At 38.7% G+C, this 24280-nt stretch overlaps 1 protein-coding gene across 6 annotated transcripts in view; it reads right to left on the bottom strand.

Moving 5' to 3' along the window:
• The window catches only part of rapgef2b (Rap guanine nucleotide exchange factor 2b), a 148598-nt gene that overhangs the window by 3663 nt on the left and 120655 nt on the right, over positions 1-24280 (bottom strand). For 3 of the 6 annotated variants that reach the window (XM_073820043.1, XM_073820044.1, XM_073820048.1), the window contains 20 exons: positions 22201-22337; positions 21496-21654; positions 19570-19722; positions 18304-18468; positions 18115-18222; positions 17827-18030; positions 16413-16521; positions 15947-16223; positions 15710-15867; positions 14501-14741; positions 14022-14408; positions 13716-13927; positions 12428-12551; positions 11990-12013; positions 10875-11098; positions 8109-8279; positions 7869-8018; positions 4782-4983; positions 4122-4573; positions 1564-1915 (listed from right to left, as the gene is read on the bottom strand). In XM_073820043.1, coding sequence (XP_073676144.1) covers positions 1590-1915; positions 4122-4573; positions 4782-4983; positions 7869-8018; positions 8109-8279; positions 10875-11098; positions 11990-12013; positions 12428-12551; positions 13716-13927; positions 14022-14408; positions 14501-14741; positions 15710-15867; positions 15947-16223; positions 16413-16521; positions 17827-18030; positions 18115-18222; positions 18304-18468; positions 19570-19722; positions 21496-21654; positions 22201-22337 — 3983 coding nt within the window. In that variant the 3' untranslated portion in view covers positions 1564-1589. The remainder of the gene's footprint in view (positions 1-1563; positions 1916-4121; positions 4574-4781; positions 4984-7868; positions 8019-8108; positions 8280-10874; positions 11099-11989; positions 12014-12427; positions 12552-13715; positions 13928-14021; positions 14409-14500; positions 14742-15709; positions 15868-15946; positions 16224-16412; positions 16522-17826; positions 18031-18114; positions 18223-18303; positions 18469-19569; positions 19723-21495; positions 21655-22200; positions 22338-24280) is intronic. The other 3 variants (XM_073820046.1, XM_073820047.1, XM_073820045.1) reach the window with 3 other exon arrangements.

Raw genomic sequence — 24280 nt, 5'->3', positions numbered from 1 at the left:
CAGTAAATGATTGGAAATAATATTTAACGTTTTCTGTACATTAGTGCGCCAGCCACCCAAAAATCACAATAATTTTGTGCTTTGTTGCTTTTAATAGAACACAGCTCAGTTTTTAAATTCTGTCAGTTTTATAATGAAATACAAATTATAATTGTTTTTCTTTTTTTATTTCAAGTTTATAGCACAACATAAACGTGAAAAAAAGATCATAATGAATGAAAAAACAGTATAGCCTAATTTAGTGAAACAAATGTCTAACTGTAATTGGAAAGATGACTGATTCACATGGCGCTTAAACTAAGCCGAATACAGCAACCTGTCATGCCACATTATTGTAATAGACATATTGTTTGTATTTTGCTATAAAACTTACAGATTTTGAAAGCTGAGACATTGGAATTATTTCCATTTGCATGCGCAAAAGGCTAGAATATACTCTCAAAATAGTACAACTTTAATCTCATAATTGCTACGAATTAATTCTCATAATTTCGACTTTATTCTCAAAACATTTCAACTTTATTCTTGAAACACTTCGACTTTATTCTCGAAAAACGTTACTCTCAAAACACTTCGACTTTATTCTCAAAACACTTCGACTTTTTTCTCAAAACACTTCGACTTTATTCTCATCATTATGACTTTATCGTCTAAATATTTCGACTTTATTCTTGTACTATTTCGACTTTATTCTCATTATATTTCAACTTTATTCTCATTATATTTCAACTTTATTCTTGTAATATTTCAACTTTATTTTCAAAATATTATGACTTTATTCTCGTAATCTTAGCACTAAAACGATCTCATAAAAAGAATAGCTGAACATAAATTCACAAATAAAAAATATATTATTTAAATTGTTACTGCGTTACTGCTTAAAAACTTGATGAGATACATACTAGGCTTTTCATATTTATATTTCAATATAAACATAAACATACCGTATTATATATACACTACATATAAAAAAATGATACACACACATAAAATGTAAGGCATCATGGCTGTGCTATTTTTGACACCTAAAAATGTTGTCTAGGGTAGGAAATGCACTGGGGTTTGGAACAAAGCCACAGACACACCACTAAATATAAAAAGGAAATGAAATATGCTCTGGCCTTACCGTACCAAAGACAAACATGACAAGACAGGAAAGACTACTACTGTGAAATCACAATTTCCCAATTCAGGATCTTTGTGCTGATAAGTACTACCTCTACTTCATGTGCTACCTGACAACACAAACATGATTTCAGGCTCTATCATGTGTTCAAGCGTTTATGATGGCAGATCTAGTAAGTTTCCTGTGAGCACTGATGGGTGAGAGCGAATACACACGGCAGAGCAGGGAGCAATGACTGGGATGTTGCCACGGCGACGGGGGGCAGGCTGTCTCCGTGGCGACGCATGCACTATGTGAGATGCGTTGGTGGTTGGTGATGGTGGGCAGGTGAAGGAGCTGTCCTCCTGGCATGCAGAGACCGTGACTGGTGTACGTGAGTGTGCGTGGAGTGCGTGAGTGTGTGACTGTGGAAGTAACTGGAGTTTGGGGTGTTTTACCTTCCTGTTGGGGTGGTGTGTGTAACTCATGGCCTGGGGGGAACTGCTGTGTGTGGACCTCTCCTCCTTTGAGCTCTGAGTTTGGGAGACAAGCACTCACCCTCCTCTTCCACCTCCACTGCCTCCTCCTCTTCTCGGCCCCGGGGGTCCGGCGAATGGGTGGGTTTTCCCGCAGCTGGGGGCTGCTGGGAGTCGGGGGAATGTGTGACAAGACGGGAGCGCTGCAAGGCCGTGGTGTAGTCCGGGGGTCTCCTGCCCGAGTGAGCCGTGCCCTCGGTTACGTCCGTGATGGTCAGTGCCGTGTAGCCCGGCGGCGTAGGCGGAGGGTCCCGGTAACGGCCGTCCTTCCGTGCTGAGGGAGGAGACGGACACCACAGTTCCGTTTAATATCCGTAACGCTTCTCACACACGGGGATGGACACATGCAGGCATGCACTAGATCAGGAAGGATCACTTTTGTAGGGAGTTTGTTGTGTTATTCCACCTTGTAGTGTTCAACATCACAATTAAGTAATTTAAGTGGGGTTGTCTAGATCCTTAAGGTTCATGTATTTCTCAACCTGGAGGATGTGTCATTTTCAGATGTTAGTTTGATTGGTGGGAATGTGTTTTTCATGCAAAAATCACGAGTTCAGCACTTGAAACACATCAGATAGGTTAGAACATATAACTTGGTGTATTTACTCTTAAAATCAACACTATCTCATGACCAATTTGTATGTATTTTACAAGGGTGCTACAGAGAGGGAAAAAATTACTTGTTCCCTTGCTGTTTTTGTATGCGTGTCCACTGATAAAGAAATTATCAGTCTATAATTTTAATGGTAGGTTTTTTTTTTAACAATGAGAGAATAACAACCAAAAATCCAAAAAAAAAAAAAAAAAAAACTTTAAAAAAAAAAATTATACATTGATTTGCATTTTAATGAGTAAAATAAGTATTTTATCCCTGATCAATCAGAAAGATCTCTGGCTCCCAGGTGTCTTTTATACAGGTAACGAGCCGAGTTGAGGAGCACTCTCTTAAAGGGACTGCTCTTAATCTCAGCTTGTTTCCTGTATAAAAGACACCTGTCCACAGAAGCAATCAATCAATCAGATTCCAAACTCTCCACCATGGCTAAGACCAAAGAGCTGTCCAAGGATGTCAGGGTCAAGATTGTAGACCTACACAAGGCTGGAATGAGCTACAAGACCATCGCCAAGCAGCTTGGTGAAAAGGTGACAATAGTTGGTGCGATTATTCGCAAATGGAAGAAACACAAATTAACTGTCAGTCTACCTTGGTCTGGGGCTCCATACAAGATCTCACCTAATAGAGTTTCAATGATCATGAGAATGGTGAGGAATCAGCCCAGAACTACATGCGAGGATCTTGTCAATGATCTCAAGGCAGCTGGGACCATACACACCAAGAAAACAATGTACAGGCCCATCTGAAGTTTGCCAGTAAACATCTGAATGATTCAGAGGAGAACTGGGTGAAAGTGTTGTGGACAGACTGTCTTTGGCATCAACTCAACTTGCCGTGTTTGGAGGAGGAGGAATGCTGCCTATGACCCCAAGAACGCCATCCCCACCGTCAAACATGGAGGTGGAAAGATAATGCTTTGGGGGTGTTTTTCTGCTAAGGGGACAGGACAACTGCACCACATCAAAGGGAAAAATCCCCTTGGAGAGGATCTGCAAAGAGGAGTGAGATAAATCCATCCTGAAATGTGTGCAAACCTGGTGGCCAACTACTAGAAATGTCTGACCTCTGTGATTGCCAACAAGAGTTTTGCCACCAAGTACTAAGTCATGTTCTGAGAAGGGGTAAAATACTTATTTCACTCATTAAAATGCAAATCAATTTATAACTTTTTTGAAATGCGCGTTTTCTGTTATTCTGTCTCTTACTGTTAGAAAATTATAGACTAATTATTTCTTTGTCAGTGGGCAAACATACAAAATCAAGGGAATCATGTAATTTTTTCCCTCACTGTAATTTGTACGACCTCACTATGTCGACCCACTGACGGTTAGGTTTAGGGGCCAAATACGAACATACAAGTTTATACGAGTGAGATTGTGCGAATTTGTACAAATTAGCCACCTCGTAAAATATGTACAAACTGCCGTGAGATTGGGTTGAAATAGTTTTCCAAAAATGAAAATCCCTGCAGAACATCTTCAAACACCAGGCATCAAGTTTGACATCAAAGTTTGATGTCCAACCTCGTATGATACGCTAAAACGCATCATATACTTTATGCAAAATTTTAATGCAAAATAATAACAGCTTTTTGAAATGTTTCTCAAGGAAAATGAAGCGTTATTGTATGGCTTCATCCATTGGTTGTATGGACTAATTTTATGTTATGTTTTTTGTCCATTTTGTCCATGGGAAATGGTTGCTATAAAAAGTTACTGAATGGAAAAAAGCTAAATGATGCTTCTCATTTGTGTTATATAAGAAAAATAAAAACATACAGCTTTGGATTAACTTGAGGCATCAACAGAATTGTCATTTATGGGTGAACTATCCCTTCTAAACAGGTTAATGTGGCGACTCTTACTGATCACGGCCTTGGTGTTGCCTGCAGTGATGGGTGAGGGGCGTCGACTGTGCTGTCTGGACTCTTCTGAACCAGTGGAGGTGATGCTGCTGGTCTCAGGGTCTGTGGTCACATCCCTCCCTCCTCTTCGCTTGATGGTGCCCGTGTCGCCCTCAGAGTCCTCGCCCCAACATGCCGCAGAGGACGAAGAGGAGCAGGCGGATGCCCAGCTTCCTCTGCTTCCCCAAAGCCCTGCGCCCTCTGCAAGTGCCTCCCAGCTACGGCCCTGCTGCATGGTCTGAATGTTGTCATGGGAGCCGCTGGAACATGAAGTCCAGCTGCCACGACCAGAATCAGCAGCATCGAGAGACACCCGGTCGCCCTGATCCTGGGTAAGCTCCTCTGAACTGGGAGAAGACAGCACGGTGGCTCCTGCATACAGACCCCGGCAATCCTGCATTGATGAGTAGGACCTGAAAGAATATCGGGTAGAAGGATCCAGAAGGGATTATTGTAACTCTACATTGCCAGGACTAATACTGCCTGAGAAATGTGTTTGAATGGGGTCAGATGAGTCCAAAACCAGCCAAATCTTGCCCAGTGTTCCTTCAGACAAATTAATTGACTAGCCATTCGAACTACATAATACAACTAGTTGAAAAAATAATGAGTAGTGCTTACCCCAAGCTGTACTGGTCAGGATCAGCAGTAGCCCTGCGTTCTAGCCGGTGGCCACTACCGTGGCCCTCCCCAGCCATTACTCCATATCGATGCCTGCGTTCATCTTGCCCCATGTCCAGGGAAGACGTGCTCACCAGACTAGAGCGTGAGGAGATCTCACTGTGGCCAGAGTCTGACAGGTAGTCACCTGCTCTTCCATACCCTGGCAAATGAGTACAGAGAACAACTTAATCAGAAAACGGTTTGGCCTCAATACAGAGCCCTGTGGTTCCCCATTCTATTCTTTTTCACTTAAATAGGTTTTGTTCCAGGACATAGGAAGCTACCTTGCTGCCAACCAACTATTTTAGAGTTACTTTTGACTTTTGAATTAAAAAAAATATATTTATAGCCTATTTGTTTACTGAACTTGTTGCAGTGCACACTGGGAAGGCCTTAACTCTGAAGGATTTAGGCAAAAGAAGGTGCATTGCTGTCAAATAAATGCAGTATACTAGTTTTTGGAACAGAGCTGTTAAACATCTGTGACTTGTTGTGTCAGTCTTCACACTGTATTGCTGCATTTTGTGGTTGCAAAGTCAGAAGTTGAAATAAATGTCAAGCAATTGCACAACAGTTGTTAATTTAACTTACTCATGGAAGATTCCTGTTTACACGATGATGAAACTGATGATACAATGATAGTGTGAGAAAGAAGAGTTTATATTCAGGGTGTCAGAGAAGGTTCAACTCCTAAACACTATGCTACTGGCAGAACAAAGCATTGCTTTAGAGTCAAACCCCCCATTTCTTAGACTAGCTAATCAAAACCAGGCAGTTACTTCAGTAACAAAGTTCTACAGTACACACACACATACGCGTACACGCACACAGCTACAGCACTCTGCCAGCTACAACAGGAGCAAAAACACTGTCTAGACTTTGTGAGAGAGTTCACCCAAATGTCGTGACTTCTGATAAGTAGAAATGTATAGAACCATTAGTGGAACCTCTAACTGACACTGTACTATACAGCACAATAAACAAACAATAGCATTTCAAATTACTACCAAAGACAGTCAGATTTACATCACATCTGAAAGTTGAATAAATATGCTAAGATGGGACAATATTTGCCCAAGACACAACTATTTAAAAATCTGGAATATAACGGTGCAAAAAAAAAAAAAAATCTAAATATTGAGAAAATCGCCTTTAAAGTTGTCCAAATGAAGTTGTCCGAATGCATATTACTAATCAAAAGTTACGTTTTGGTATATTAATGGTAAGAAATTTACAAAATATCTTCATGGACCATGATCTTTACTTAATATCCTTATGATTTTTGGCATAAAAATCGATCATTTTAACACATACAATGCATTTTTGGCTATTGCTACAAATATACCAGTGCTACTTAAGACTGGTTTTGTGGTCCAGGGTCACAATGTCACTGATTACGCCAATCATACCACTGAAATATGTAACTGAAAACAAAACATCTCATTGGCTGTGTCTCAATACTAAGAAAGCAACCACATGAGGACAAAAGGACAGAAGGTCAAAGATTCAGTAAAAGTTTTTTTAAAGACTTATAATGTTACAAAAGTTTTCTTATTTTTCTTTTAAACTTTCTATTCAGCAAAGAATTCTAAAAAGAAATTCTTAAACAAATATATATTAAATGTGACCCTGGACCACAAAACCAGTCATATGGGTCAATTTTGTATTTATGAATAAATAAGCCTTCCGTTGATGTATGCTTTGTTACGATAGGACAATATATGGCTGAGGAAATCAAAAAAGTTGTCTAAATGAAGATCTTAGCAATACATATTACTAATCAAAAATTAAGTTTTGATATATTTACGGTAGGAAATTTACAAAATATCTTCATGGAACATAATTTACTTAATATCCTAATGATTTTGGCATAAAAGAAAAATCGATCATTTTGACCCATACAATGTAAATTTGGCTATTGCTACAAATATACCTGTGCTAGTTAAGACTGGTTTTGTGGTCCAAGTTCACAAATATTAAAATGTACATGTACATACACAGTTACAGTTAGAAAACAGTTATTTTTAATGTACAACTTATGACAATATTATGTTTTCAGTGTATTTTTGATCAGTAAAATGCAGCCTTGTTGAACAAAAGAGACTTCAAAAAATGAATTTTTTAAAAATCTTACTGATCCCAAGCTCTTAAATTAAAAGTGCACCTCTACTGAATGATGCTTTAGTAGGCAGCTCACTACATTTTGAGACACAGCAATAATGATGCTTGTGTGAACTCTCTCAGGTTGAATCTGCATCCAGGACCTGTTACCTGTCGGTGATTTTCTACAGAAGGATGAAAAACCCTTCATACTGTGGCTTCTTATAGATGAAATGGCTGAATACAGGGTAAAACACGTAAATGATGTGAGACAGAAATGTTATGTGATGCAAATTTAAAAGAAGAGATGTGTAGAGAGGTGTAACATTGTTTCATATCCTACAGTTAATCTTTTTACTAGGGATGCACCGATACCAATCGGTCGATAAAGTTTGCGCGTTTTGTCAGTAAAGCCGGTTCTGTAATCAGCGGTAAATGCCATCAGGTGCGTGATTTCACGTTGAGCCGTAAATACTACACACAGCCGTTGTTTACAGACGAGCTGCGCATAGCAATGTTCATTATCAGTGTGAAAGTGCGCAGCTCGTCTGTAAACAACGGCTGTGTGTAGTATATACGGCTCAACGTGAAATCACGCACCTGATGGCATTTACCGCTGATTACAGAACTGGCTTTACTGACAAAACGCGCAAGTTATCGACCGATACATATCGTGCATCCCTACTTTTTACCACTAGATGGCAGTCTCAACATATTAAATCAGCCATGAAAACATGTTCGCACTAGGGGGCGCCAACTAACAGAGAAATGCCAGTGGGGCAAATGCTGTCTGACAATATATTTCACTGCATGCCCACCATAAGGCTCTGAATCCACAGATCACTGATAAGTCAATGGGGAGAGTAAATCGAGTGTGCAACGACCTGAGGTTAAAAAATAATTACATTTACAAAAATGCCATAGTGTGTATCTGTGTGTACTTACCTTTCTTAGGTGAGCTGTGAGGAGATGTGGGAGGAGACGACAACTGTGAAGAGTTGTTGGACACACTATCCTCTGTCTGTTTCCTGTGTCTCTCTCCAGCCTCCTCTGAAAGGGACAGTATCTTCTTCAGAGACTGCGGTGAGCTTGTGCCTGTGCAAACACAGTAAGATTCTTATGAGCACCATAAGTATACAATGTAGAAGCTGATGCTGTTTAAGCTACCTAAATGCAGTGTCTCACCAAATGGTGGCAAGTCTTTGACCGGCACTTTCTTGCGTGATGGGTAGAGGGCTACGGCAGGCACTTGAAGCGCCTGGTTGGCTTTCTGAAGCTGCTGGCGCTGGTGAATGGCGGCCCGTGCAACTACGGGCGATGTATCGGGTCTCTTCCTGTCCCCGGAACCTTTCGGCACTGTGACGATATTCATAAGACAAATAATGAATATTAAGATGAAAATTTACAGGATGAGAACTTGAAAAACAAATAAATTACAACAAAAACAGTTACCTGAAATTGTGTTTATATTCCACACTTTTAGTTTTTACTTTATTTTTTAACAAATACAGTGGTGGCCAAAATTATTAGAACACTAGTAGTTTAAGTCAGTTATTTCTATCTTTTGCTGTAGTGTGTCAGTAGGAAATATCAGTTCACATTTGTAATAATTCAGTGAGATTTTTGTCTGCACAATGAGTCTGACAACAGCCAGTGCTCCACACAAAGATCTCATCTCATCATCATCCAGTCCAATCATTTGGAATGACATGAAGAAACACAACAAACTGAGACAGACTAAATCCAGAAAAACTGTGACAATGTCTTCAAGATGCTTCAGGAGACCTACCTGCAAAGCTACAGTACTGTAAAAAGTTTAGGCACTTGTGTAAAAAAGCTGTATAATGAGGATGCTGTCAAAAATAATGTCATAAATAGATTTTATCAATTCACTACTATTAACTAAATTAAGGCGAGACACTAAAGGTGACTAGGGTAAAAAGATTTACTAACAGTTATCACCTTACTTACCCAGTTGATTGATTACTTTGATAATTGCAAAAAATTTTTGTATTACAAGTTTTCTAAAATGTTAGGTTTAAATATGTAAATAAGGCATTTTGAAATGAAATATGCACTAATTTGCATAAAATTCGAGTACAAAAATCTAAACACTGGATGAAGTCAGTTTCAAAATTCTTGTTAAATTTTTTTTGACATTAGGGTCAAAAGTTTTTACAGAGGGGATTTTGGGTATCTCATTTTGTCATGCCATAATTCAGAAAACAGACAGGAAACACTATATTTTTTTACCATTTTTTGGGGGACTAAAATGTATAAAAGCAAGCAAATTATATATGAACAAATCCCTCTGTAAAAACCTTCAGAATATAGACAGGAATAAAAAAGTTAAGTTTGGTGTGTTTAAGTGCTACTGAAGTGGAGATTTATGGCTCAGTGTAGAAGAAAAAACTCATTTTGAGAAAACGGCCTTTAAAAATATGGATTGTCATTTAAATCTATTGACACAAATAGATAAAGTTCTATAAAAGAAACACTTAACAGTGTCTTTTGGCTGTTTTCTTTCCACTAGTCTGAAAAAACACTATGACAAACCACTTGATAGGTGCATGAAAAGTGTCTCTCTTTAAAGGTGCCATAGAATGGAAAACTGTGTTCACCTTGGCATAGTTGAATAATAACAGTTCAGTACATGGACATGACATACCATGAGTCTCAAATACCATCGTTTCCTCCTTCTCATATAATTCGGGTGTTTGCAAAAGACCACCGAAAAATAGGTCAATTCCAACAATACACCGACTGTTACGCAATAGCCCCGGGATCGTTAATAGTTACGCCCCCAATATTTGCATGGCCCAATCATCGGTAACGTCAGTACATCAGTAAAATAAGGCGAGCTACTGAAGGGACATGGTTAGCTTAATGCTAGCGCTAGCCTGTTACATTGCAGTACATAAGATTTCGCTTACCACATAAACAGAGTAAGGAGAGATGACTGCGCTGATGATGGCGAATGATTTACAGATCCTGAGCATCACTAAAGCATCAAAACTTGTGTGGTAAGTCCTTCTTATGTTATACTACTTCGCTGCAGTATAAGGTCACACAGAGCACATACGATCACTATAGGGGGAGTAAAATGTCAGCGGATTCAAAACGGCAGATTCAACAAACCACATATTAAAAGCGGTTAGAGTTAAATAAATAAAGCGGCCGTAATTAAATATATATTTCCTCCATGTGTTTCCTTACAGCTGTGTGAGAGCGAGCAGCTCTGTGAGACAGCCAATCAGAGCAGAGCTCCTCATTAATATTCACAAAGCTTCCAAATAAGGCAATAACAGAGCATTTCATTCTAGGGACTTTTCTATGCCATATACCTTCTATGTAGATGTCACAGAACAATTTAAAATATTGTTTCAATGCATTCTATGGCACCTTTAAATCAACAATTTGTGTGAAGATCCTTTGCATTTAAAGCAGGTGCACTTGTGCATAGTTTTTCAGGCAGCTTTACAGGTAGGTTTCCTAAAGCATCTTGAAGAAGTTGCCACAGTTCTTCTAGATTTAGTCTGTCTCAGTTTGTTCTGTTTCTTCATGTCATTCCAGACAGACTGGAGGATGATGATGAGATCAGATCTCTGTGTGGAGCACTGGCTGTTGTCAGACTCCTTGTGCAAACAAAGATCTCACTGGATTGCTACGATTAATGGTAAAATGAATGGAAATAAAAACTAATATTTCCTACTGACACACTACAGTAAAAGACACAAATAACTGACTTAAAACATTTTTTAGCTGGTGAAAACACTGGTATTCTAATAATTTTTGCCACCACTATAAATACAGCCTTTGTAAGCATAAAGCATAGAGATACTGAATAATTTGTTCCTATGACTAGCATACTGTGGTGTTCTTTATCACATGCCAGAATCCTGTGGATTCACCTATTTATAATCGTGTGTTGTGTGCTTGCACACTACTCACATGTGTTGACTGAAGGCTCACACTGAATTGAGAGTGTCTGCAGGCTCTCCTCGTTCGTCTCCAGGGTGAGGTTGGACAGGTATTGTTTGACCTTGCGTGCCATCTGTGCGTCCTCATACAGCTTTTTGGCATTGAGGAAGGAACTCCGTCTGACCCGCTTCTTGTGCCCGCCCGTCTGGGTTACATCCAGGACGGCAGCATTGGCACTGCCCTGGCTGAGCGACCTAAACGCACACACATATTACTGTTAAAGATGCAGGCTGACTTTACCAGTAGGTGGTATTGATGATATAGGATAAGATGCAGTCTCTCTTTGACATGCAGTAAGTTGCATTCCTTGCAGCTTTAAAACAATCAATTCCATGCATTTCACAACTCAGCCAAATCAGGCAGTTAAATAAAAATGGATGTTAAATAAAACAATGAAAATAGAGTACTTAAACCTCGCATGAGATAAATAACTGATAATATTTTATGTCATTATTTATTTTTGGTTATTTTTTTTTTCTTTTCTATGTTTAAAGGTGAAGTGTGCAATTTCTGCACCAATAGCATCAACAAAGTCTTTGTATATTAGACTGGAATAGAACACAATTTTTAACTTATAAAAGATCTTATAAAAAAGGTTATTTGAATTCATACACATCATTAATCACAATTTTTAAACTAATAAAATAATTCTTAGTTTAAACTAAAGAAAAAAAACATACAACACTGCAAATACTTAGTAAAAGGCGTGCAGCTATTGTAAGTAGTTCAGCTGGAAGGGGCACGTTAAATCACTTTTGCTAAAAATGGATCATGGGATATCAAATTAATATGAGCAGGAACCAAACAGCTGTAAATAAATTCATGCATACTAGTTGTTTGTGAAACATTCCAAATCTATAGTAATTATACAACAGAAACATTAGGATGTATTTTAGAATGAGGTGAGTTTATTCAATGACCCCGAGTAGCAAAAGTGATGGTGGTCAAATGCTTGGATGGGATCCGTCAGAGCAGAAGCATTCTCAAATGAACCAGAAAATGAAAAATAATGGATGGTGAGGAGCCAGCCCAAATTAAAGGAGGGGGCACACATGAGGCCAAAGGTGAGAGTTCACCATACTCACCCTAAACTCCTCCATTTCTTCTTCCTGTAAGGGAGAGCCATGAATAGTGAAGCGTGGGGCAGAGAGGGTGGACGAAGAGAGAAATGGGGGAGAGAGAAAGCCCATGAGAGAAAGAGAGGGAGACACACTTAGATGAGGAGAAACAGACCAAGGGTACCAAGGTGAGGTGCACCAGAGACCAAAAGAGAGACACTAACTTCTCTGACAATAATGCAGACACGAGAGTAACATACAAAATGGTTTAACTGTCTCGTACGTAAACATCACTTCAACATCACTGCAAAACATCTTCGGAAAAAGCCTGTGTGTGGAAGCGTGAGGTGAGAGCTGTACACATCGCAGTGAGTGGGCACTAAAAGCTACTCAGTGGTGTGAAGAGTCCAGCCTGAAAGAAGGGCGAAGAAGTCATTGTAGCAGTCAGAACTGAAAGGCACTCACCTGGTTCTGAACATCAGAGCAGGGTCCATATTTACAGCTGCCATTCGGCCTACATGTCTGATCTCTTTAGCAATCATCCGCAGTTTCTCAAAGTTCACCAAACCGTCTACCTTTGAGTCATTTCCTAGAGTGGACAATACAGAAAATGCTCATATCATACACTTTTATAATGACATTTTTCCCTCAGATCAACTTATACGTCTTCCATGTTCATGTTCTTGTCTTTCTTTCTTCAGTCAGAAAGAAATTAAGGTTTTTGAGGGAAACATTTCAGGATTTTTCTCCATATAGTGGACTTCAATGGGTATAAACAGGCTGAAGGTCCAAACTGCAGTTTCAATGGAGCTTCAAAGGGCTCTCCCAGCTGAGGAATAAGGGTCTTATCTAGCGAAAGGATCATTCATGCACCACAAATGCTCATCTTGCACTAGATCTGCACGTCTACAACTTCATGCATTACACAGTCATGTTGGAAAGGTCAGATTCAAAAAGGTAATTTAAGGTGAAAAACTCCATTTCATTTTCTCTTTCAACTTCAAAATCTTCCAACATCATTTTACCATTTTTTTATGAAGGCCGTCTGACTTTCTTTACATGCTCGCTTTGTAAAAACTAGGTTGGTACTTCTGTCTACGTCACACATGACTTTTTTCACATGACTACATAATGCATGAAGTTGAGCTAAAGCAAGACCAGCATTTGTGGTTAAAAAGTACATAATTTTATTTTTATTTTTTATTTTTTTAGAAAATGACAGATCATTTTGCTAGATAACACTCTTATTCCTCGGCTGGGATTGTGTAGAGACCTTTGAAGCCGCATTGAAACTGCAATTTGGACCTTCAAATCCGTTGATCCCCATTGAAGTCCACTATATGGAGAAAAAACCTGGAATGTTTTCTTCAAAAACCTTGATTTCTTTTCGACTGAAGAAAGAAAGACATGGATCTTGGATGACATAGGGATAAGTAAATGGAGTGAACTAATTATTTAAGATTAAACAGAAATGATCAGTTGCAGTTTGAAACAAATTTAGGAAGGTCATACAGCATTAAGGTGCTACACAAAGCCAAGGAAATGGATTATTGACATAAATGTGGATGGTTATGTATTAATCTGATGAAGGTTGTAGGAGATCAGAAAGAGTCCTTTTTGTAGTTTAGTTTCAATTTTTGGACTTTTTGGACTGGAAAGCCATTTTATCTAAAAGAAATCCAGGAAAATTTACTTCTTATTAGCAAAACCTCCCAAAAAAGGCGGTTCATTATCTGCTTCGGTGGGAACTTACCTTCGTGCAGGAAGGTGAGATCCTTCTTGATTACAGGGAAAAGTGGGATGATGGGTGGCTGCAGGTTTTGGCTGTTTAGAAGATTCCGGTACTTTGCCATATTCCTGGAGGGATCAAACAGGTCTTGAAGATCACTAAACAACTTCTCATATTTACTGGGCAACTTCTCCCATGTGCCTCTCAGTCTGGACACTGGTGCCAAGTTCAGACCACTGGAAAGACACAATGACATTGTTAGTTGGGACTCCAAAAAAAGAACATGCATAAGAGGTCTCAGTTAAACTCTTAAAATAATACTAATTCTACCTGATGATGGCAAACATAGAGTTGAAGTTTTTGCACTCGCGGCAATGCAGTGCGATCTTAATGAAGTGCTTGACGATCTTCATGCGTTTGAGCTGGTTGGGCTCACGCACCACCTCCGTGGCCACCCAGAAGGTCTCCCGATTGATGGCCTCCTCAAAGAGCTTGAGGCTGGGAGGCCCGGTTAGGCGAGTTTTCAGCTTGAACAAGTCATCAATGTACTCAGTGGGCTCGATGGCACAGAACAGCTCAAAGGCGCGCATGGACAGCTGGGTCGCCACTTCCACCGTGCTAAGCTGCAGCAGGCTGATCTGGCTCTCCCGTAGTAGTTCCTGGGCATCTTCATCTGAGCACAGTGTCTCTGTTTCCATGTTGCTTTTCAGGTAGTACCTACATGTTAAACCAGAGATCAACGGAGTGATTTGACAGCAAAATACTTTGGAAATTTGAACAAAATGGCCATGAGGGCTCTAAGGCAGCACCTGCCACTCAGCTGGATCCTGTCGGCCAGTTTGGAGAGTTGTTCAGGGAGTCGCCGCTGCTTGATGACACCCTCAGGAGTGACTGACACCTCACACAATGAATATGCTTCAGCGGCAGCAGTCAAGGCAAACTCTCGGATGGCCTGAGCTACGACTTCTTTTGCTGTAGTGTCCTTCCCGATCATGATGTAACGACTTTGCTGGTCCGCCTTGAACACTCTCAATACCTGGTCTGACATGTCTAAAGAACAGAGGAATGGCGTAAGCACACACTTAACCCTTTCTTTAACCAACACCCAAGTTTCTAGGTGGAAAACCACTTACAATGTGTTACCCATGATCATTTTACATTGCTATTGAACTGTCACTTTCCCACTTGGTATGTTTTGAACTAGAGTTTTTGGAAATCAAAAAGTAATTCACTTTTGGATCTAGATCTTCACTTTAACCTATTGTCTTTAACATTAACCCATCATCCAGAGCTTTTTGCATTCATTTTTCTTGGTGTTCAGAAGACACCTTCACAACAAGCAAACAAATCAACCTTCAAGGTCAATCAATTTCATACCGCAACAAAACCTCTAGTGTGAAAGTGACGTGAATCAGTAAACAACATTCAATTAACTAAAGAGTTTTGATGAATCCCACCAAATGCGTAGTGTTTACAGATTAAGACCTGATTGCGCACCACCAGATTTGTTATACATAATTTTGGATAGCAAAATCAATGTCAAAATTGAGTAAAGATGTTCCCTGAAGAAGATTGTGATTAGAAAAAGGAAAGTAGTTGAGGAACCTCTAAGAGGACAAGATCAAATACTTACTTATAGGGACTGCTTCTGAAAAAGGATATTCAGGACAGCATGAGCATCTTATTAAATATGCATGCATTGAGATTAAACTTCTGTGAAAGGTTCTGTAGATGCCCTAAAGGTAAGTGCATGAGTAAGACATTGCAAGAATATAACTATCTATGTAAAGATCTCAGCTCTCTTTATTTACGGACTCAAAATCTGTTCTCTCTTATGGCGGCTGTCTAACCTAGTATAACAAATTCCTGGATCAAATCTCTAAGGAAATAAGAGAGTTGATAAGATCAAGCCTAAACCTAACCCTAACATGAGAGTGGTTGACTAGATTGTTGTTCCAGAACCAGCATTGATGTTAATGCAGTAAAATATCTTTACTAAACCACATTAAGCATCTTACCAGGCTGGTTGTTGAAGTCAAGTATGCGATGGTGTGACTGCAGCAGGTCAGGGTTACTTGATGAGAGGTTTCCACTAACAGGAAGAGCAGGAGGGATCTGCTTTGATTGCTTTAGCCCCACAATACTGTCATCCTGGGACTGTCCCACGCCAACATCACTGTGAACAAATCAGAAGAGTTACACACTGCAGTGGACCAAATCACAAATCAACCTTTCATATATCCAGCTCAGCTTACTTGTAAGGTTTGGGTGGAAGAATACTGGTCAGTGTCTTGTCGAAGATCTTCTTCAGCTTGTTTCTGCCACCTACGGTGTTGGCCTTGGCTTTCTTACTAGCTTTCTCAAGACCCATGACCTGCTCCACATCCACAGCCAGGTCAGGGATGGAGTAGCGGCTGGCTTTTTTAATGTCCCCAATTTTAGGGATGTGAGGTGCCCCGTTCTTCCTGTCTGGCTCCTCTTCCTGTTCTAGCTCCGGGTCCTGGTCAGGCCTGGCCAGTAGCTCCTTAAACACTAAGATCAGAGAACAGAGCACAGAAAAAAATAAGCTTAACAATGCCATCCAACATTTTCAAGGAACAAATAGCTTTCCAATAATCAGCCTTCCTCTACTGCGGAAAAGGGAAATTTTTAGATGAAGTGTTGTGTTGGGTCTAAATGACAGTCTGTGCAGCTGTGGTAATTTCAGCTAGAATAGCTTACCTAAGAGATTGGTTTTCACAGTAATGGACAGGTGCGTGTTGTTTTTGAGAATCTCGTTGGCTTTGGATAACGGCACGTTTTCAAAGTTTTGCCCATTGACCTCTAGTATCTGGGGAAAGAAAGAGATGGAAATCCAAAATCTCATCAACATTGCAGCTGGGCCAGGTGATAAATATAGTTAAAACATGTACTCTCAGCACACAGAGAGCAGTTTTTAGTATTATATGCATGTCACTTTTGAGATGGGGTACACTTAGTAATTGTGTGTTGCTTATTTTCAGTGTGAAATGGCTTTGCCCTTACTGCAAAATTATTTTGTCATTCATTCACTGACACAAAATGACACTAGTGACACAAAAACAGGTCCATGTTCACATTAGAGGCCAAGCAATATGGTTTTTATTATATGATATCTACTGATATCTAGACAGCAGGGTGGCTGATGCCTGATTTTAATACTGATACACACATAATCAATTCACGGATTCACAAAATTGCTAAAGATATTTTTTTGTTTTTGCGCATGCACATTTGTTGATTTTGGCAGAGAAATGTTTTTTTATTAGTTTGTTTTTATGATGACTACTGATTGCAGTTGACAAGCCTCTTGTCCTCCATGATTATACACTTACACACACACACACACACACACACACACACACACACACACACACACACACACACACACACACATATATATATATTCTCTTGCTACTGATAACTAAATGAATTCAATGAAAATGTATTCTACACAATATTTACTCAAATTAAACTTAACAACAACTTGCTTATCCATTGTCAAAGCTGTTCACTGATGCAAGGGGGAACGACCACATCTGTTAATTGGCTAAGCGGACACGGTTATTGTCAATAATCTCAGAACGGCCAAGTATCAGCTGATTAGCATTCCGAACAATCACAATCCTCTTGTGGTTCAGAGGGCAAATAGATAGCAACTCATTAAACAGCTTTATGAGCCAAATACCGCAGTGAGTGAAGGGCAAAAGGAAACAGTGCGGCATACTCTATTCACCTGAAATTACATTTTCCGCTTGTGTGAAGGAGGGAAGACGTGTAGCAGACATATTTAGACGACAGAACAAGTTTGCAGGCTGAGATGTATTTACATTTGAACGACAGATGGAATGGAAACAAAATCATAAGATGAGGTTTTTGCTCTTCTTCTTTATGATTTAGGACAGTATGCTCTCTGTGTTAGTGCTGTGACTAACCGCTTTCACCACTTGACAAAGGTAATTACAAATGCTCTCACACAACATTTCCCACTTTCAGTTCCACAACTACTATTACTGCTGCTAATTCCACAGCAAGGAGCTATTACAGTGTCAGTTTAACAACTACAACTATTTCTGTAGCTTACTTCAGATCTTGCATGGTGCTGGTGTGACATTACCTGATCTCCTCGCTTAAGGCCGGCCTCTGCAGCTTTGCTGCCTGGCTCCACACTGTCAATGAAAATGCGAAAGCCCTTCTCTGAACCCCCCAGCAGGGTGAAAGACAGGAGGGCTTCCCTCGAGGGTTTGGTCAGGGTCACCACCCGCAGCTTAGCTTTGGCAGCACATGCTATGTTTAACAGTCTTAGGTGCCCACACATTTTCTGGTTCAAAGAGAGGCATTACATGAGATTTTTGTGGTCAGGTAAGTCACCAAGAAATGTAAGGTTTTATTGCACACAACTGACCTCTCTCTCCAGATTGTACTCAAACTCCTCAAGAAAATGCGTCATTGCGGAGTCACCCTCAAAGTCGTTGAAGTGATTGTTTACCCACAGCAAGACTACCCGTGTAACCTGATGAAATATGATGTTACTAATCATTCACCTCATCGAGCATTGATTGACTTAACTGCTTGCATAAGTATGTCGATGTACCTTGTCCCTGAGGCTGGGGTCATGGAACCACTCCAACAGTTTCTTGCCTACCACCATGGGGCTTGGCAGGAAGGTGCGGTAGGTAAGCAGGAAGTCCTCGATGTAGGTGGGATCCACCACCGAGTGCTCTTCTACAAGGTGCATGGTAAGACGCTCCGGTGTGCCCTGTAAAAACCAAATATGCTCTTTAAAGGACGCCAAAGCGGTGCATTTTTAATCAAACTTTGGCTTGTGACTCTCTGATTTGAGGTCGGCCAGAAGAACTGATGGTTAATTTCATTGTTGTTGGGCAAATTTCCCTCCGCTCCAACCGTCAAGACATTGGACTCGTGGAATGCATTTGATATTCAGTCCATATATTCATCTACTGTGCTAAGCATATTTCCATGTTTAAGAATCAATAAATGGCTATGTTCAATGCATCTGTGTAAATCAGGGCAAATGCCATGTCAATCGAGAGTGCAAGTCAATGTTTCCTATAGAATGCTGTTTTTGCAGTGTGGCACATTCTCTTGGATTCAATTCAGACTGCAAATTCACAACTCTAATAAAATATTTCTTCAGGCCAAAGTGCCACAAAATTGCAGGAAATACTGGTTAAGTATTAAAGGTATAGTTAATCTAAAAATGAAAATTCTGTTATTAACTACTCACCCTTGTGTTGTTACAAACCCGTAAGACTTGCGTTCATCTTCGGAACACAAATTCAGATATTTTTGATGAAATCCGACAGCTTTCTGACCCTGCAAAGACAGCAACGCAACTACCATGTTCAAGGCCCAGAAAGGTAGGAAGGACATTGTTAAAATAGTCCATGTGACATTAGTGGTTCTTGTAGCTTCATAACATCACTTTTGACTATGGACTATTGTATCGATGTCCTTACTACCTTTCTTGACCTTGAATGTGTCAGTTATGTTGCTGTCTATGCAGGGTCAGAACGATCTCGGATTTCATCAAAAATGTCTCAATTTGTGTTTCAAAGATGAACAAAGGTCTAATGGGTTTGGAACAACATGAGGGTGAGTAATTAATGACAGAATTTTAATTTTTGGGTGAACATCCCTTTAAATCTTTATGTGAGGTATCATTGTACCTCATTATGGATAACATCCCTTTTAATATGTTTTGTTTGTTGGTTTAAAGCATCTGAGAAATGTTGGGAATTGCCTTATTTGTATACAGCTACATTTCTGAGCATTTTTTTACCTCTGGGTGTGAAAAAGCAAAAGTAAAAGTCAGACTCGTTCTGAATTGGGTTCTCACCTTGATGACAATGTGTCCTTTTCTGGTGCCTGTGCGGTCAAGCTCACGGTGTTCCTTCACCATCACAATCTCACCCTCCTCTTCCACCTTCTGCATGTTTTTCTCCACTTGGTTAAGGATACAGCAGTAATCTTGCTGTGCTATGCAAACAAACTGACAGAGAGAGAGAACAAGAGCGAAAGTGAGCAAACAGATGCAAACCGAGAGGCAAAAGTAAATCACTTTAAGATGCAGCAGTATTTTCAAATGATTTCCCCATGATAATTACACCAGTGCGCTGAAACAGAGACAGGATTTCATTATAGCTAAATTTGCAGTAATTACCCCTATTATTCTCATGCTTAATGAATGGGCAGGACCACATCACTTCTGCACTAAATGAAACATTTCGAACAGCTAAAATAGGTTGAACAAGGATAAGAGACATTCTTCATTTTTTATTTGATCAAAATAAAAAAGGTTCAAACCGACATCTTCCCTAAACACATAATGGATAGCCAACAAATAAGCCATCGAAATAAGAAAATAAAGCCTTATATAATAAGCATTGTGATATTATGTGTGACCACAAAACCAGTCATAAGGGTAATTTTTTTAAAAATTGAGATTTATACATGATCTGAAAGCTGAATAAAACTTTCCATTGATGTATGGTTTGTTAGGATTGGGCAATACTTGGCCAAGACACACCTATTTGACAATTTGGAATCTGAAGGTGCAAAAAAATCTAAATACTGTGAAAGTTGCCTTTAAAGTTGTCTAAATGAAGTTCTTAGCAATGCATATTACTAATTAAAAATTAAGTTTTGATATATTTACAGTAGGAAATTTACAAAATATCATGTAACATGATCTTTCCTTAATATCCTAATGATTTTTGGCATAAAAGAAAAATCTATAATTTTGACCCATACAATGTATTTTTGGCTATTGCTACAAATATATCTGTGCTACTTAAGATACTTAAGGTTTTGCGGCCCAGGGTCACATTTGTATTACAATTACAAGTACATTTCTTTAATGTAAAAATATTTGTATTCACAGTTTTCACATGGCGCCATACCATTCCCGGAACGCCCACAGGGAGGGCAAAACAAGGCTTTCCTCCACTGACCTCCACTAATTTTTACAAGGATAGTATTAAGCAGTAATGTTTTAAGACATTGATATAAACAGGCCAAATTCAGTATACACCTTATTGATGATATATACTTTGTACAGGCAAGCAGATAAACCCAGAACATAAACGCAATGTGCAGTTTTACATTAAGCATTTTCCCACAGTAAACCATTATAAAGAAAACAAATAACCATTTAGCGCATTGCGTTCATATTCATCTGCGGCTCATCTGCTTGCCTATATAAAGTATGCAATAAGGTGTATTCTGAATTTGATCTTTTAACACATTAAGGCACTTTAAGTGCACGTTTTAAAATGTGCTGCTGTTTTTAGTGACTAAAATATTGCGGCAGCTCCTTTATATAAACTGCAAATGGCCTAAACATGCATTTTGTTCACATATCTTTGTTTTATTCTGTTGAGATGTGATGTAAATAAGTGTAGATTGGAAACAGATGGAAAACTGACAGGCTTGTGCTGTAGTTCTATGGATGTTTTGCCCTCCAGGTCTCGTTTTCATGACTGAAAACTATGAATTGCTATTAAAAATGTAATTTACATTTCTTAAGCACAATCTGCATAAAGTTAATGGTTAATGCTTTAAATAGGTTTTAAAGGAAAATAGGTGTTATGATGAATTATAAGATGGTTTTGCCAAATTATATTCTTCACAGACCTGGTAATCTCAGAATGCAATGTCACATTGCAAAACCAGGCTTCGTTTTCTTCACACAATGAAACTGCAGTCAGGTGCAATGCTTATTTATTTATTTATTCTGGCATAAAATTCTGGATTGTTGACTCACCTGGCAGTCATCCACCTTGGTCTTCATCACCCCTTTCATGTACTCTTTCTCCATGGTGGGAGACACACCGAAGCTGTTGCCCATACACAGGATTTCCGTCCGGCCATCTGGGTGCGTCACCTCCACTGAGCCGTTCAGAATCACAGACCACGAGTCCAGCTACAAAGGTACAATGACAAGTGAACAGTAAGACAAAGGACAACATATGGTTTATTTTTAATCTTTCTACATATTACAATTTAAATTGCTGTCAGTTTGAAATGTAATGTCTGAGCATTGATAACAGTGGAGAACGTGTCACAACACTGAACTGTACAAGCCTCAAGCCCTGTCCTGCTTTCAATTATATGAATGCATTAGGGGGGAAAATGGCTCTTTTTGGCATGTCAATACTGAGATAAGGAGATAAGTGATTCCCGCTGTACCGCGGGCATCTTGTAATCTCAAGATGCTGAATGCTGGCATCCATTCAGGTTTAACAGTGCAGAAACTGAATGGCTGATTGGCTGAGACGAACGGGAGGCAAGGGATGGCAGTGTGTAAGCGAAGCTACAGAATCAAGATTGACATGAGACTGAAAGCTGGTGAAAGGTTAAAGGTGAAAGACAACTTTAAAAAGACATTGATTTAGAAAAAGTGCAGTGTAAACTGAGGCTTCAAGTAAGGCTAATGCTATTGGTTTGTGTCATGATAAGTTTGACTGACCTCTTCGCCATCATTAAGGACGATTGTGCCGGCCCGTTCCACCACAGCGAACACCATGACAGCACAAAGCTCCCTCCTGACAGACATGGTCATGTTGGCAAAGGCCGGTAGCTGGTGCATGAACTCCAACAGTTGCTCTGAAGAAACAGGGCGAGAAACATAGAAGACTAAATGAGATACATGAGAGTCTTTGAAAGTCTTTCATTGATACTTGTTCTCTCTAGCAGATGGAGTTTGTTCTTCCCAAATGGAGAACGGAAAAACATTCTTTCCATGGCTATAAAAATAACAGCAACCAAGCATCGAATGCATTATTAATACGAAGCTATTTCTGAGAGCCGGCTAATCCTGCTATGTAATATACAGGGCATATTATACATGACAAAATCCATTTTCACAGGAACTAAACAGAATATAATTTCTTCAGTTATGGACACTTACCAAGGGGTTTTATTAAAACAAACAGATTTTAATGTTTTTTTTTATATGGAAGTCAAAATAAGACCAAATGTACATTGCCGCTTAAAAGTTTGGGATCAGTAGGAATGTTTTTTAAAGAATTCTTATATGCTTATCAAGGCTGAAAAAAATGTCATATTGTGAAATATTATTACAGTTAAAAAAAAATGGTATTCTATATTAATACATTTTAAAATATAATTTATTCTTGTGATGCAAAGCTGATTTTTTTTATCAGCCATTACTTCGGTTTTCAGTGTCGCATGATTCTTCAAAAATCATTCTAATATGCTGATTAAGTCCTATTATTATCAATGTTGGAAACAGCTGTGCTGCTTAATATTTTTTGGAACCTGTGATTCTTCTGTGATTCGAAAAGAACAGTATTTATTCAAAATATAAATATTTTATAACAATATAAGTCTTTGCTATCACTTTTTATCAATTTAACACATCCTTGGTGAATAAAAGTATTGCTTTTTAAAATACTTTCACATATAAAACAGTTATTTTAAATTGAAATAACATTTCACAATATAATTTTTTCTGTATTTTAGATAAATTAGATAAATTTTAAATAAATGTAGCCTTGATGAGCATTAGAAACGTCTTTAAAAACATTTAAAATCTTACTGATCTCAAACCTTTGAGAGGCAGTGTATATGTTTTGTGCATAGATTTTATTATTTTACTCTACCAGATGTTCAATTTTCAAGTTTGAAATGTAATAGTATAGTAAATAGTATCACATTTTACAAACCATGATAAACCATGTAAAATTACAAAAAAGTAAACTAACGAGTAAAACAAACCACTTTAATTTTTAGTATGTGATTTTTTGTCTTTAATTGTTTACTTTATAGACAAATTACAACTGTCCCTAAGTTGTTGTCTTTAAGATAAAATTCAAGACCAGCAATGTGGAGAAAACTTGGTGGAAAACTTGAGAGACATCAAATAAAATAAAAATATAATTAAGTTTGCATTCAGAGTGCTATGGCATTAACCTTAGAAAACCACTGAATGTTATTAAATACAATACATCATTTGGGATGTGACACTATGACAGAGATTCTGACAGAAACATTACAATTCTACTGTACTATATGTGACCCTAGACCACACAACCAGTCCTAAGGGTCAGTTTTATGAAAATGAGATTTATACATCATCTGAAAGCTGAACAAATAAGCTTTCCGTTGATGTATGGTAACAATAGGACACTATGTGGCTGAGATACAGCTATTTGAAATTTGGAATCTGAGGGAGCAAAAAAAAAAAAAAAATCTAAATATTAATAAAATCACCTTTCAAGTTGTCCAAATTAAGTTCTTAGCAAACAGTAGGAAATTTACAAAATATCTTCATGGAACATGAATATGTTGATATCCTAATGATTTTTGGCATAAAAGTAAAATCAATAATTTTGACCCATACAATGTATTTTAATTATTTCTACAAATATACCCATGCTACTTAAGATTGGTTTTGTGGTCCAGGGTCACTTTTGTGTGTATATACACTGTTGGTTAATGGCAGAGCACAAATTAAATAAACTAGTGTGAAAAGTGTGTTTTAACAACATTAAAGTCCACAGAGCCAAAAGTGCTTATACAGAATC

The sequence above is a fragment of the Garra rufa genome, chromosome 16 (genome assembly GCF_049309525.1).
Source record: "Garra rufa chromosome 16, GarRuf1.0, whole genome shotgun sequence".
Taxonomy (NCBI): Eukaryota; Metazoa; Chordata; class Actinopteri; order Cypriniformes; family Cyprinidae; genus Garra; species Garra rufa.
Note: the sequence above shows the minus strand (reverse complement) of the source record. Positions and strands in the feature narration are given on the sequence as shown.